Source organism: Cyprinodon tularosa, unplaced genomic scaffold (genome assembly GCF_016077235.1).
Source record: "Cyprinodon tularosa strain WSP-4 unplaced genomic scaffold, ASM1607723v1 ctg352, whole genome shotgun sequence".
NCBI lineage: Eukaryota > Metazoa > Chordata > Actinopteri > Cyprinodontiformes > Cyprinodontidae > Cyprinodon > Cyprinodon tularosa.
In genome coordinates, this window is record NW_024039066.1 from 169,805 (window position 1) to 184,466 (window position 14,662).

The 14,662-nt window shown below is 37.6% G+C and overlaps 1 protein-coding gene across 4 annotated transcripts in view; it reads left to right on the top strand.

Annotated features, from left to right (window-relative positions):
- Window positions 1-14,662, top strand: part of slc1a9 (solute carrier family 1 member 9) — a 43,830-nt gene that overhangs the window by 27,599 nt on the left and 1,569 nt on the right. For all 4 annotated transcript variants that reach the window (XM_038295214.1, XM_038295213.1, XM_038295215.1 and 1 more), the window contains 3 exons: window positions 4,480-4,713; window positions 5,427-5,621; window positions 13,071-13,205. In XM_038295214.1, the coding sequence (XP_038151142.1) occupies window positions 4,480-4,713; window positions 5,427-5,621; window positions 13,071-13,205 (564 nt within the window). The remainder of the gene's footprint in view (window positions 1-4,479; window positions 4,714-5,426; window positions 5,622-13,070; window positions 13,206-14,662) is intronic.

Sequence of the window (14,662 nt, forward strand, 5' to 3'; positions counted from 1 at the left end):
TTACTACTTATTTTTATGGCGACTTTTTACTTCTACTCCTTACATTTTTACACAAATATCTGTACTTTCTACTCCTTACATTTAAAAAAATTGGCTCGTTACTTTAGTTTTGAATCATTTCAATGGAGTTACCGTTATTGTTTTTCACGTCATCAATACCAAATTCAATCTAATTGGATGGGAATCTACGTTGCATTTGACGCACCACTACAAGATGAATCGACAGATTAGGCGGTATTCATTGGCGGCAAATCATTGCAGCTTGGTGGCGGTGGCGTTAGCATAGTAGCATGGACGACGAGATGATTGAAAATGAACACAACGGAGATCTAGTCCTATTGGCAGACATCCATTTAAAATGTAGGCAACGGCATGAAAAAAGTGGTTTCTACGTTTACTTTTATACTTTAAGTAAATTTACAAGCCTGTACTTTTTACTTTTACTTGAGTAAAGAAGTTTAATCAGTACTTCCACTTTTACCAGAGTATTTTTTAACACAAGTATCTGTACTTTTACTCAAGTACGGAAAGTGAGTACTTTTGCCATCTCTGCTGAGGGATAAATCAGGGGGTCTGTACCTGCACATTACGGTTTTACTTTGACTTTTAGCTATCAGGATGGATGGATGGATGGATGGATGGATGGATGGATGGATGGATGGATGGATGGATGGATGGATGGATGGATGGATGGATGGATGGATGGATGGATGGATGGATGGATTTTTTTTCATGTTGTACCATGTGTAAAAATATTTTCTCCTCTGTTTTCTTCATCACCATATAATCCAGATTTACCGTGCCTTGCGAAACTATCCAGCCCCTTTTAACTTTTTGGTGAATTTCAGACTTAAAACATTAAGACATAAAATAGTAAAATCTTTGAGAACAATCAACAACAAATGAGACACAATCATGAAGTGCAACAAAATGTATTGGATATTTTAAACTCTTTTAACAAATAAAAAACTAGCGATTGGGACATGCAAAAATAATTGGCCCCTTTACTTTCCGTGCAGCAAACTCCCTCCAGAAGTTCAGTTATGACACTGAATGATCTAATGTTGGCCTAAATGACTGATGATGATAAATAGAATCCACCTGTGTGTAATCTAGTGTACGTAAGAATGCACCTGCTCTGTGATCATCTCAGAGGTCTGTTTAAAGAGCAGAGATCATCATGAAGAACAAGGAACACACTAGGCAGGTCCAAGATACAGATGTGGAGAAGTTTAAAGCTGGATTTGGATACAAAAAGATTTCCCAAGCTTTAAATATCCCAAGGAGCACTGTGCAAGCAATGATATTAAAAGGGATTTTTATTTCTTTTTTTTCTGTTTTTCCTTTCCTGTTCTACCTACATTGCAGTGTCCATATAATCTGTAAAACTGCATAATTATAATAAAGCAATTTATATGCATAAATCAAGCGGAACACTATGGCGATAGCCATACCGCTCCACTAATGAAAGTAAAATCTGAAGGGCTCTTTTTGGCATCAAGACAATTATTTTTATTGCCACATTGCCAGACAGGACACCATTAAAAAAAGAAAAAACAAGAAAGAAAGAAATGGAAAGAGTATCAGACCGCTGCAAATCTAAGAAGACCCACCGTCCCTCTAAACCTTTAGCTCAAACAGGAGAAGCCTGATCAGAGATGCAGCCAAGAGACCCATGATCACTCTGGATGAGCTGCAGAGACTCTGTCCATCGGACAATAATCAGTCATATACTGCACAAATCTGGCCTTTATAGAAGAAAGTGGTTTCTTAAAGATATCCATAAAAAGTCTGTTTTAAAGTTTGCAACAAGCCACCCGGGAAACACAGCAAACATGTGGAAGAAAGTGCTCTGGTCAGATGAAACCAAAATTGAAGTTTTTGGCAACAATGCAAGACATAAATTCAAAGGTGAACGACCTAGCACTGAGGCTGCGAGCCAGGCCCGCGCTCAGGGCCAGGGATGGCATGATTGCGTCACTTTTGGCATGCATCCCTCGCTCCCTTTTCAGCGCAGCAAGTATAAAATGTCATGCATAAAAGCAACACCGCTCATGGCCCTAAACACACCATCTCCACTGTCAAACATGGTGTAGGCAGCATCATGGTTTGTGCCTGCTTTTCTTCAGAATGGACAGGAAAGACGGTTTAAATTGATGGAAAGATGGGTGGAGCCAAATACAGGACCATTCTGGAAGAAAACATGTTGGAGTCTGCAAAAGAGCTGAGACTGGGACGGAGATTTATTTTCCAACAAGGCAATGATCTAAAACATTAAACAAAATCTACAATGGAGTGGTTAAAAAATAAACATATCCAGGTATTAAAATGGTCAAGTCAGAGTCCAGACCTGAATCGAATAAATAATCTGTGGAAAAAACTGAAAACTTGTTCACAAACGCTCTCCATCCAACAACACTGAGCTCCAGCTGTTTTGCAGGAAGAATGGGCAGAAATATCTCAATATGTAAAACTGATAGAGACAGACCCCAAGTGACTTGCAGTTATAATCAGTGCAAAAGATGGAGCTACAAAGTATTAACTGAAAGGGGCTGAATAATTTAGCACACCCAATTTTTTTGTTTTTTCTGTAAAAAAATTTTTAAATATCCAATAACTTTTTTTCACCTCCGTGATTATGTCCCAATTGTTGATTCTTCACAAAGAATTATTTTTTTTTTTTGTTTGAGTTTGAAAAGTTCAAAGGTACAAATGTTTTTATAGGGCACTGTGGGAGCCCTTAAACTATTCAAGCTCATGGTGATGGGTAAAAGGGTTTAATATGTTATTTTCCCTATTCTATGAACTGCTTTTAAGTTGTATTTAAACCTTCTAGTGATATTTTGTTGATCAGCAAACCTTTTTATCCAGAGGAGCAGCAGTATTGTCATCTTCCTTTCTAATAACAGAGCAGAGATGGCAAAAGTACTCACTTTCCGTACTTGAGTAAAAGTACAGATACTTGTGTTAAAAAATACTCTGGTAAAAGTGGAAGTACTGATTAAACTTCTTTACTCAAGTAAAAGTAACAAAGTACAGGCTTTTAAATTTACTTAAAGTATAAAAGTAAAAGTAGAAACCACTTTTTTCATGCCGTTGCCTACATTTTAAATGGATGTCTGCCAATAGGACTAGATCTCCGTTGTGTTCATTTTCAATCATCTCGTCGTCCATGCTACTATGCTAACGCCACCGCCACCAAGCTGCAATGATTTGCCGCCAATGAATCCCGCCGAATCTGTCGATTCATCTTGTAGTGGTGCGTCAAATGCAACGTAGATTCCCATCCAATTAGATTGAATTTGGTATTGATGACGTGAAAAATAATAACGGTAACTCCATTGAAATGATTCAAAACTAAAGTAACGAGCCAATTTTTTAAAATGTAAGGAGTAGAAAGTACAGATATTTGTGTAAAAATGTAAGGAGTAGAAGTAAAAAGTCGCCATAAAAATAAGTAGTAAAGTAAAACTATCAGAAAAATCTACTTGAGTACAGTAACGAAGTATTTGTACTTCGTTACTTCCCATCTCTGTAACAGAGATATTTTTCTCTGTTAGAAAACACCTTAAGCATCTCATTCTGATGGCCCAAACTAAGCTGCCTTCCATGTGGCTTTCACAAAAGCAGTATTTTAGTCTTACGTCATCATGAAAACTTGTTTTTTTTCTGGTTGGGAAAGAAAAAAAAACTTTTTCTGGATCTTTGATGGCATATTTATTGATTTCCCTGGGAAAAAAATTTAAGTCTCCTGAGCTGACTCCTTTTTATTTGGAGGTTTATGGCTCTCAGATTTCCTTCTGAACTACAAGGTTCTTAATTTATTGCACAGGTCACGTCTTTTGACTGTACAGCTGAAACCTGTTTAAATTATTTCCAGGATCTCATTCTTTTGAGAAAGGAGATTCCAGTTTTCTGTTATCCTCTAAAGGAGGGTGCTTTGGTAGTGATATTCAAACGCCTTTTGTAATTTAAAGCTTGAATCCCTATAATGTATATTTTTTCAGATATTGTTCCAGAGGTAAAATTCAATATTTTACACCATAATTATTTTGTTTTGTTTTTTTTTTGTTTTGTCTGAGAAGAGCTTGAAATAGCATCTGATCAGTATGGACCCTGGTTATGTTCCTTTGGAAGATGACCTCAAGGTACTGTAGACCTAGAAACTGCGGGAATGATAAAGAGTCTGATTTTTAGAAGATTTGCAGGTCTTAGATAAGGTGCAAACTTGTTTTTACGTGCAGAGCAAGTCTTTAAAGGAGCAAAGTGATCTGCATGTACAAACCTTTTTTGTGTGTTTGCCTCCACCAATCTGGTTTCCATTGTTACACTAGGATGGATGGATGGATGGATGGATGGATGGATGGATGGATGGATGGATGGATGGATGGATGGATGGATGGATGGATGGATGGATGGATGGATGGATGGATGGATGGATGGATGGATGGATAACTCCACTCCTTTCACTGCACTCAGGTACTCTCCTGTCGGCATCGCCTCTCTGATTGCTGGTAAAATTGCGGCTATCGGGGACCTGGAGGTGGTTGCCAGGCAGCTGGGCATGTACATGGTGACCGTCATGGTAGGCCTGGTGATCCATGGCGGGTTGATCCTGCCCGCCATCTTCTTTGCTATCACCAGAAAAAGCCCATTTGCTTTCTATTCCGGCATCTTCCAGGCTTGGATCACAGCTTTAGGAACAGCCAGCAGGTATTACAGGCGTTGGTATCTTGCTCTTTTATATCAAACATGCATCTAGTAAAAATCAGCAGCTTTGTTTAAAATGACTAGGTAGGACCGCCTCCTGATCACTGTTATCACTGATTTAGCTTAAAGCTCAAAGGCTTAATTCAGCCTTCATGCAGCGCCACTAGCAATCCAGAGCAGCAGAGCTAAATGTGTGTGAGTCCAGGCTATCATGAGTAACTCAATGTCAGAGACATCCCATGTTGTAAATGTCTAAGCCTTTGGATTAGTTGTCAGCAGCCAAACTGGCTCCAATGTATCAGCACACATTTGGCCTGAGAATCTGCTGGAACCAAATATCATTTCAGCACAACACTGAGGTTTTAGTGAAATCTGGTAATCCTATCAACATTTTGTCTAATTATATTATGACCACAGCTTAACAGTGCCAGAAATCAGATTCCTTTAATTCATGAACTGAAGGATTGAAGGATAACAGTGGCCTGCAGCAGCTGTCAGGAGGAGGCTGTTGGCCGACTCAAATTTCTACTGCCTTTTATTTGTTGCTATGTCTGCTTTACCCCTTCACCTTCCTCCCCACCTCTGCACTTATGTTTCGCACCACCTGTCTGCCTATTTTATATCCCCAAATAGACACTTTGCTCCTCATCTTTTAAAAATTGGCACTTATTTCCTGCACCGGGTGGTTTTGCGGGGTTTCCCCCCTTTTTCTTCAGTGCAGGGACACTGCCGGTTACCTTCCGCTGCCTGGAGGAAAACCTCAAGATTGACAAGCGAGTGACTCGCTTCGTGCTTCCCATAGGGGCCACCATCAACATGGATGGCACAGCCTTGTATGAGGCTGTGGCAGCCATCTTTATTGCCCAGATGAACGACATTGCACTGGATGCTGGACAGATTGTCACAGTCAGGTAAGAATAAAGGAGGAAACGCTCCAACTCTCCATGTCCTTAGTGTTCCAAAGGAAAAAACAAGTCTTCCTCAGTATCAATCACCTGTGATTGGAGGCTTAATGATGCAAGACATCCCAAAATGGCTGATGGATGAAATGATCTTAAAATTAAAATGAATAAATGATTGAATGAGGAACAATATTCAATTATTTCTTAAGTGTAAATGCCACATTCTGATTGCATGTACCGGTAATGGTTAAACACAGAAAGCAAAAAACCCCCCACAAACTTCATAAGTTATAAGCTAATTTAAAAAAACAAGATTATCTTACAGAGTGTATTACACAAATATATATTATATATTTCTAATATTTATTATACAAACATACAATTTTAAGTAAATCTTGAATCATTCTTTATTCCTTTCAACCCCTCAACCCATCCCATGCTGCCAGAGTTCAGAGTTTCTGAAGTGTTTCTTTAGACTTTGACATCTTTCCCCCCTCGTTTCCAATCTGATACTTTGAGCTGATGGTAGCAGAAGACAATAGATGCAGAAGTCAATACATTCCTCTTTTTTTCCTTTTTTTTCAACACTTTCCAGCAAAACATCAGTCATGCTAAAAAAAAAAACAACAGAAACGTCAGAAAATGAAGCAAACAAAGAGTTAAATATTAATTTTGCCCATTTTAAGATCTCATAATGATGGTTGATCTAAAAAATGTATATTCTCTGCTTTATATTAAATTCAAAAGTGTACACACTCTTAAACATGCTCAAATTATGAACTTCCCAGTTTTTTTATTGACGTGGAAGATCTTTCCAGCAGAAAAACCACTGCAAACATACTATCAGAAATGGTTTAGGTAAAAGCAAAATAATGTCTCAGAAGGACCCGAGTTGAAACTTAAATCAAAATAACAATCTTCGGCAAGACTTCAAATTATCGCCTCATGAAATATATATGCTGGGGCACCATGTATAATTATGTGTTGATTTTTCACATTTCACAATTATGTGTTTTATTTTTCAATAAAACTCACTTGATATGTGGTTAAATGTGGTTAAAACTGAACTAAAAGCTTAAAAGTTCAATGGGTATAAGTACTTTTGCATGGCACTATATAAGGACTAAATTACTGTCTGCCGCTTACAATGTTTGTTATTATTATAAACAACTGTTTACACCAAGGTGCAAAATATGCATATAAATACGCAGTATAGGAGAATTGTAGCAACTTTTAATGGGCTGGGTCATCTGTTGCCACAACAAATCCCTGCTGAAACCAAATCTCTTTAATTGAAAACAGTATTCAGTGGCAGATCATTGCTGTTCATTCTAATACAGTTACAACTTGTTTTGTTTATTCCAAATTAAATATTCCCATATTTTCTCCTGTCAGCTGTATATTTGTGGTTTGCTTGTTAAATTCCATGCTTTGAGATATTAAATGTGCTGCCAAACTCCACATCTATTAAGGATTGGATGATTTTCTAAGGCCGTTTCAGTTACTTCTGCTACCAGAAACCAGTAATCAATTTTTATAACCATTTAACACCACATTTGGCCTGCTGAGCTAGGCAAGAAAAGCAGTCTGGGTTTTGTTTTATTATTAATTTTATTATTTATTTTCTCAAAAGTTATATTGCTTGTTGGCCTCTATTGCCATATAAACATCTTTCTTGGCAGAGTTGGAGAATCATTACTCACTGCGGTCATTTTTCATTAAAAAGATCATTTTAACTATCTTCAGCTATCGCTGCAATTTATTGACATTGAATGGGTGAGGCAGGGAGCGCAGATAGTCAAAAACCAGACCCCACAGGAGTAGTTGAGATAGTTTTTAAAAAGGAGGAGCAGGGACAGGAGTGCAGAGCATTTCAGGGATTAGCTAAATCGTTGAAAGTAAAGTGCACCCTGTGAGATTTAATGATTCTATAAACTACTTTTTGATCCATTTACTTTCACATGCAAACAGACAGCATCTCCTGGTTGCTTTCATGAATAGTAACCTATTTAGTTTAATATTTCTTTACAGACGTTTCGGTCTTACTTAAGGCTGATTTATACTCAGGAACCAGGTCGTCTGCGTGTGTGTTGCAGTGAATGCAAATGTGGCCTCTGCTGCACCTCTCCAAAATTGTAGGTGACCAGAGACAGTTCCGCAGAAAGGAGCCCTTCGATTGTTCAAATTTACATCTGCTCTACACTATGCGTATTTACTGTTTGGTACCTTACCGGCTTGTTTTGTTTGTATTACCGCCATTGTACGACTGCAGAAAACGACTCGTAAAGTTGGACCAGCTAGAACAACAAGGTGCATGAGAACGCTGGGACCTTTTTTCCACATGGATCCTCGTTCTTTTTCACCCTCATGTACCTCCGTTGTTGCACAAACTGGCCCCCATTTCCTCACCGCCGTATCTAGACCCACAGCTAGTTCATGATTGTCCCTCTTGCATTCCTTTATAGCTCATTTATATAGCAACTTTTTACAATTCATGTCATCTCAAGGCACCTTACTGAGACAATTAATTCAAACCATAGCAGATGGATTTTTATGTACAAGGAAAAGACAGCTTATTGAGTCATTGAATTGGACTTCAATAAATAAATCAAAAACAACCAGTGAGATAACATGCATTTGATTTTAACTTCTCAAGCAGAAACGCATCACACCTCAAGCTAAAGCAATTCCACAATAGAGGAAAATAAAGTTAATTGATTAATTTACTTTATTGATCTCACAGTGGAGAAATGTACTTGTTACACCGACTCAATTGTCAAAAAAAGAAGGTGCAGAAGAAGTTGATGACTGTGATCTTTCACGGCTCCTGTAAACCACAGTAAGAGCAATTAACAGCAAATGCAGAAAGTATATGAGAGGGAAATCAGAGCAACATTTAAAGCACTGCAGGTCTGACTTTCATTAGTTTGTCTTCAAAACTTAAAAGACACAGGGAAAAAATCCCCAATAAAAATCCAGGGGCATAACCAAAATTGGAGCCAAAGAACAGAGCATTTGTTTTTTATTTTACCAAACCATGCTCCGGAAGCCTTGGTCCTGTTATGTTAAATATGGAAGATAGGTCACCCTGAAGGCAGCTGCGCCCCGGAACTTCCCTACCGGTTCTTTACCTGGGAGCAAGTTATTTACTACTCTTAACTCAAACTGGGTAAAACCATATAAAAAGGACTATAAAACGGAGTAAAAAAGTAACAGCGTTTATTCCAGGCCAGGTCGTTACAGGACAGAGAAATGGCTAGGAGTTGGCACAGCTGTGGGCTCAAAAACGTCAGCGAGCGTCCGGCAAAGATTGAGCCGTGAACAAGGTCATCTCCTCCTTCTTATACCTCATGAATCCATGTGTTGCATCAGGTGGATGCCAAACTGTCCGTATCAGAAACTGACACGCCATCCATGCCTTAAAAATGGTAAAACTAACAGCAATCTAGATAAAACCCCAACAGTCAAGCATGGTAATGGTGCCATCATGATCTGGTTAAGCGTCTTCATTAACTGCACGACTTGTAATTAATGGCGCCATGAACGTTTCTGTGTACAGCCTAACTGAAGAACTCTACCATATTAAGATTTTGGACTAGCAAAGTCGAGTTCTTCATCCAACTTAACTATGGCTGTTATGCACAAAAACCCTATTTGGCACAATTAAAACAAGTCTGCAAAGAAAATTGAGTTAGAGTTCCACTATAGTAATGTTTAAGGATAATTTTCAGACATTGGAAACTAATGACTCCACGTTTTGCAGCTAAGGCTTTCACACTGGGTAAAAAAGTATTTTATATGTTTTCACACATGCCTGAGTTGGACCCTTAATAAATAGCACTAAAATGTAAAAACTTTTTTTTGTTTCAAAATCTGAAACATTTAAATGGGGAAGAGGAAACAAAAGATGAACCTGTCGGGGGAGTTATTTGTTTTATTTTATTTTAGTATGAGATGTAAATACAAACAACCAAAATGATGATTTAACAAAACATTTCCTCAGTAAAGATGCATTTCAATGTATTTTTTAGCAACTCATTCAAACGATTGATTTTTAGACGTTGCATTTTTCTGGGATTTGACACCATTCCCTCATTATTATGTTGCATAAAAATGCTTCGGACAAAATTTACTTGCTTCGTCCAGAAACAGAATTGCACAGGAAACTGTGGATAAGGCTGTAAACGCAAACAGCTGGAGCCATGGCCTTACATGAGAGCTAAAGACAACAACACTGGGGCTGTAAATTATACAAATGCATAGTTTTGTGACCCACATGGATCCTTCGTAGTGTTTTGCTTGTGTCTCTGGTTCTGTTCAGACCTGATAAAACTCAATAAATATAAGCGTTGTTTTTCTTTTTTTGTAACTTAAAGTAGCAGGATCAGAAAGGAGTCAAAGGTTGTTAAGATAACCTTATTTGCCCTGATTGTGGTTCAAATTAAATTTGCAGCTACTTTCACAAGGATTTGCTAAGTTTCGCACAACTAAATAAATTTAAAAACACTGGAGCTCCATATTCCCAGAGCATATGCAACATTTTGCATGAGACATTAGGGTTTATTATGAATATGCATTCAGCTGAAGCAAGGTCAACAAAATGAAAAGCGACTTTGGTAAACTTGCATGACTTAGGCAGATTATTGTGATATATGGAACTTAATGGTGAAGTAAATCCTGAAAATGAATGCTGTAAAGAAGTAATCAGACATTTTTTCCCATGTCTGAGGTTTTGACTAAACATTAAGTCTAATTGGAACCAGTCTGCTTGGATGGGACTCAGCTTGTTATAGCTGCGGGTTACAAATAATGTTCAGCACTTGAATCTTTATTGTATTTTTTTCTAACAATGTCTGTTCACCACCAAATTCCACAATCTAATTTTTGAAACATGCTGTGGAGCTTTTATATCGTGTGAGGAGAATGGTGTTAAAATATTATCCATATGGGATGTGAAACTCCTCCTCTTACATTGAAGTTGAAGATCGGAGCTTTAGATTGTTGGAATAAAATTAAGACGTGACTCAGAACCCTCAGATCTGATTAATGGGTTTGTGGTGAAAGATCAAAAGAAATGATCATTTTTTTCAAATTGCAGAAAAGCAGCAACGTTTCAAAAGGTTTTGTTGGTTGCATTTAAGATGAAAATACTAAAAAATAAAGACCATGTGGTTGGTGATCTGTGTCAGACATTAAGATTCTTCCAGGATTCCCTCAATAACCAGGAAAACTCTATTCATGTTGTCTTGATCTTGAAAACCATTAAAAAACGATATATTATATGGGGAACATCCATCCACCAAGCTGTACACGTAAGAGAACTGTGACAACAATCTTTGCTGTAAACATGAAGTTAACTATTTTATTATGAAAATGTGGTTCCTTTAATCAAATTGGCCTTTCTAAACTGAAATAAAAAAAACACAAGAACAGTTTTGTGTTGAATCAAATATTAAGTGTTCATAATACAAAGATACAGCAGATTACAGACAGATTAAGCAAGCAGATATATTCTGGTTAAGCTAACTCTGTTAATTATAACAGTTCAATCTATAAAAACTCACATGAAGAAAAAAGAAAATTAAAAGAATTTTTTTTAAACAATTTCCTATGCTTTGGCGCTCAGACCTCGCCAGGAAACATAGGGCTGAATTTTAATTGATATGCATGAATAGCAGTAAAGAACAGGGCTGTTTCCCCCCCAGGCCTGAAAGTGGTGGTGGAGTGAAGATAGATGAAGTTGGTCAGTCTGTAGACTGCTGGTTAGTGAGATGGTATCTAGAGCTTTATGGCGAGATCCAGTGGACTGAGAGAGCTGATACTAGAGCTTCACTCAGGGACCTGGAAGATAGAAGTCTAGTTTGAATAACACAGGTTGAAAGAACCTGTCAATGATGAGCAAGCATGAAATATGTGAAATCAAATCGTTTTCTCTATACCTAGTGATTTTTTTGTGAGCTTTAATCATTGTTTTCTCTAATTTAGCCACCTGATTTAGTCCCAGGTTTAGTCCACGTTTTACTCACAAGTTGAATGATTATTGCTCAGTCTAGTTTATTAATCTCCCGTTGGATTTTAGGACTAATTAAACCAACACAAATATTTAAATTCTTAAAGCTGTCAGGTTTGCCTCACAAACCCATAGGAGGTCCACAAAAAAGAAAAAGAGCCGTTGTATTTTATCTTAAAAAAAATCTGCCACCCAAGAAAAGACCAGCCACATAAGAGGATGTGCAGAAGGAGGTCATCCAGGATTCATAGAGACAGACAGTTGTTCGTATTTGTTTATTTTTTTTTTACTTATCTTATTCCTTTATCCTTATTTTGGTCCATTGAATATGTTTAAAAACTTAATTTCCATCACATCTACCAAATTTAAACATCTAGAGAAGTGCTGTTTTGTGTCATGGAGAGTTTTTATAGACTATATAGCCTCCTAGATGGTCTGAATTGTTTAGCTGTTTTTTCAATAGTAAAAAAAAACTATTAATATAATAACTTAAGATTTTTAATCCTTAGCCTATTACCAAATATTCATACACAGTGTAGTTTGCAAGGAATTCGATTTGGTTCCTATCTTAGTGCCAGAAACCCAGTAATAGCTTATTAGTTCCCCGTTGTTTATTTTACTTTAACTGCATAGAATAATTAGTTAACAAAGTTGTGAAATTCTAAGTTTACAGTATATTTAAGATTCATCTATATTAGTAGGGTCCATTATTCACGACTTCAATTCTCTGAAAATCACCAGAATTTAGAAAATAATGTATGTTGTGCGAAAATTTTTCTACATAACTACAGATCACTCATTGTTACTCAGTAACATTTACTGTGTTACCAAAAATTCCACATTTTGCCACTTTGTTTCAGTTTAATCCTCTTAAAACCTACAACCTATAGCTGCATCTATAATCTCACTCCAAGGTTTGGTGAAAAGTTGGCAGCCCTGTAGATGGTTATTTTTTATTTGGCTTACTGGCTATTAGCCAAACAACATTTAAGGAGTTTAGACCATCTTTTTTTTCTCAAAAAGTAAACTTTTCCCCATTTTCCATTATCATTCTGTGTCTTTAATAGAATTTTAAAGTTAATAGAGTAATGGCTAATGGGGTTCAATGGCAGCCGTTCAACAATGATAAGTCAGCTTTAAAGGCTCATGCTCTGATTAGCTGTTGCAATCATTATTTATTTTATTCTGATTTTGTGGGACCCTTCATAGAAATGTTCAATTTGCATCTCATCATTTCATCTGTTCTCATATAATGTTGATTTTAACAGATAGGTCCAAGCCAGCAAACAAATGAGTTTGTGGCTGATGCTGAGGCAACAGCAACCCCAAATAAAACCAAGAAGGTTATGTTAGGGTGCTTGCACGTTAAAACACATTGCCTAGAGTTCTTGGTCAAGCAACCATACACTTCTTTTTGTGGGATTTGAAACATTTTCTTTCTGCCCCAGTATGACCGCCACCCTGGCCAGCGTTGGAGCTGCCAGTATTCCCAGTGCTGGACTGGTGACCATGCTGCTGATCCTGACTGCTGTCGGCCTGCCCACTCAGGACATCAGTTTGCTGATCGCTGTTGACTGGCTGCTGTGAGTAAGGTGTCTGATGAGCAGGGAATAAAAATATGTCGCTGCTCTGTTTCATGCATCTTTTGCAGTTACTGACTCTGCTGGGAGAAAGTTTTCAGTAAATGCATTTTATTGCATTATTTTAAGCTAACACAGCTCAATTTGAAGTTTATCTTTGACTTGAGAATATTCATTCAGCGTAGCAATGCAATTAGTTCTATGTTTTCCCAAAACATTTCACAAAGTTGGATGAAACAGAGACACTGATTTTTTACCTTTATTCTTTAAGTAATTTATTAAGATCTAATGTGATAACATCTCATGTTTTCTGTTTTATTGTTTTCCGGAGACTAAGGAGGTCATGTTAATATGTAGATTTTGTGTGTGTCTATATGCTTTAAATAATTCTCCCTCAAAAATACAGTTAATGACCCGTACACTCTAAAGAGGTTCCTGCTTTCATTTGAAGAGAAACAGCCCCACGGCACTATAGATCCTCTCTCATGCTTAACAGTTGACATGTTGGTGAAGAAGTCATCCAGGTCATTGTAATTCCAGAAAAGTAAAAAAAACAAGATTCCTTCCTGCTATCATCGAAACCCCCAACCCAATACAGGGGACCAGAACATCTTGCCTGTTCAGCCAGGCCAACAACCCCCCCTAACGACCCCCCTTTCAGAGACATAGAACAGTATTTGCTTTTGCAGGCTAACAAAGAACCCAAATGACTCCCAATTAGTAAGGGGTGGACCCACTCTTCCAGTTCAATTTGCATGTTTTCTAAGCCAAAACATGGTTTTGTTTTGATCCAATCTATAAAGCCTCAAACTCTACGCTAATTTTGACATTTTCAATTGAAAAAGCTTCCTGGATGGGAAGAGAAATGTCATCAAACTTGGAAAAAAAGTCCAGTGGATTGTTTTTTTTACTTTTTTGGAACAGTTGATATAGAGTGTTTTTCTACATATTCCTCCCTTGTTTGACTTAAAAGAATAGTCCACCCAAAACATGATTAGCCTTCATTTTCTACTCACCCCCATGCTGAACAACACTCTGGAGTACTTTTTTGATATCTCAAATGCATCTGGAGATCTGGGAGGCTTCTTGCTGTCTGCTGACATTCAAATAATGGAGGTCTATGGCGCCCGAGGCAGAAAGGTCCATAAAAGTCCACAAAAAACGTGTCAATATTCCTCCATACTGCTCGTCCAATGTATTTCAAGTGTCCTGAGTGGGTAGCGTCCATAATTTACTCGAAACGAAGTCATTTAGAATGTTTTTAGAGCATAAACAGTAGTGTATAGGATTTCCTAAAAGCGCGCGCCTGCGAGTTCACGAGCCTACGGAAACCGCGGCAGACCAAACCAGATGAAAGTGCGCATTCAGCTCGGCAAAGAATTCATGCTCTTCCTCAACACTGAAGTCCTCAGACATTTTTCTTTCGTTGTTTCTTTCTTTGCACAGGTAAACAGCAAATT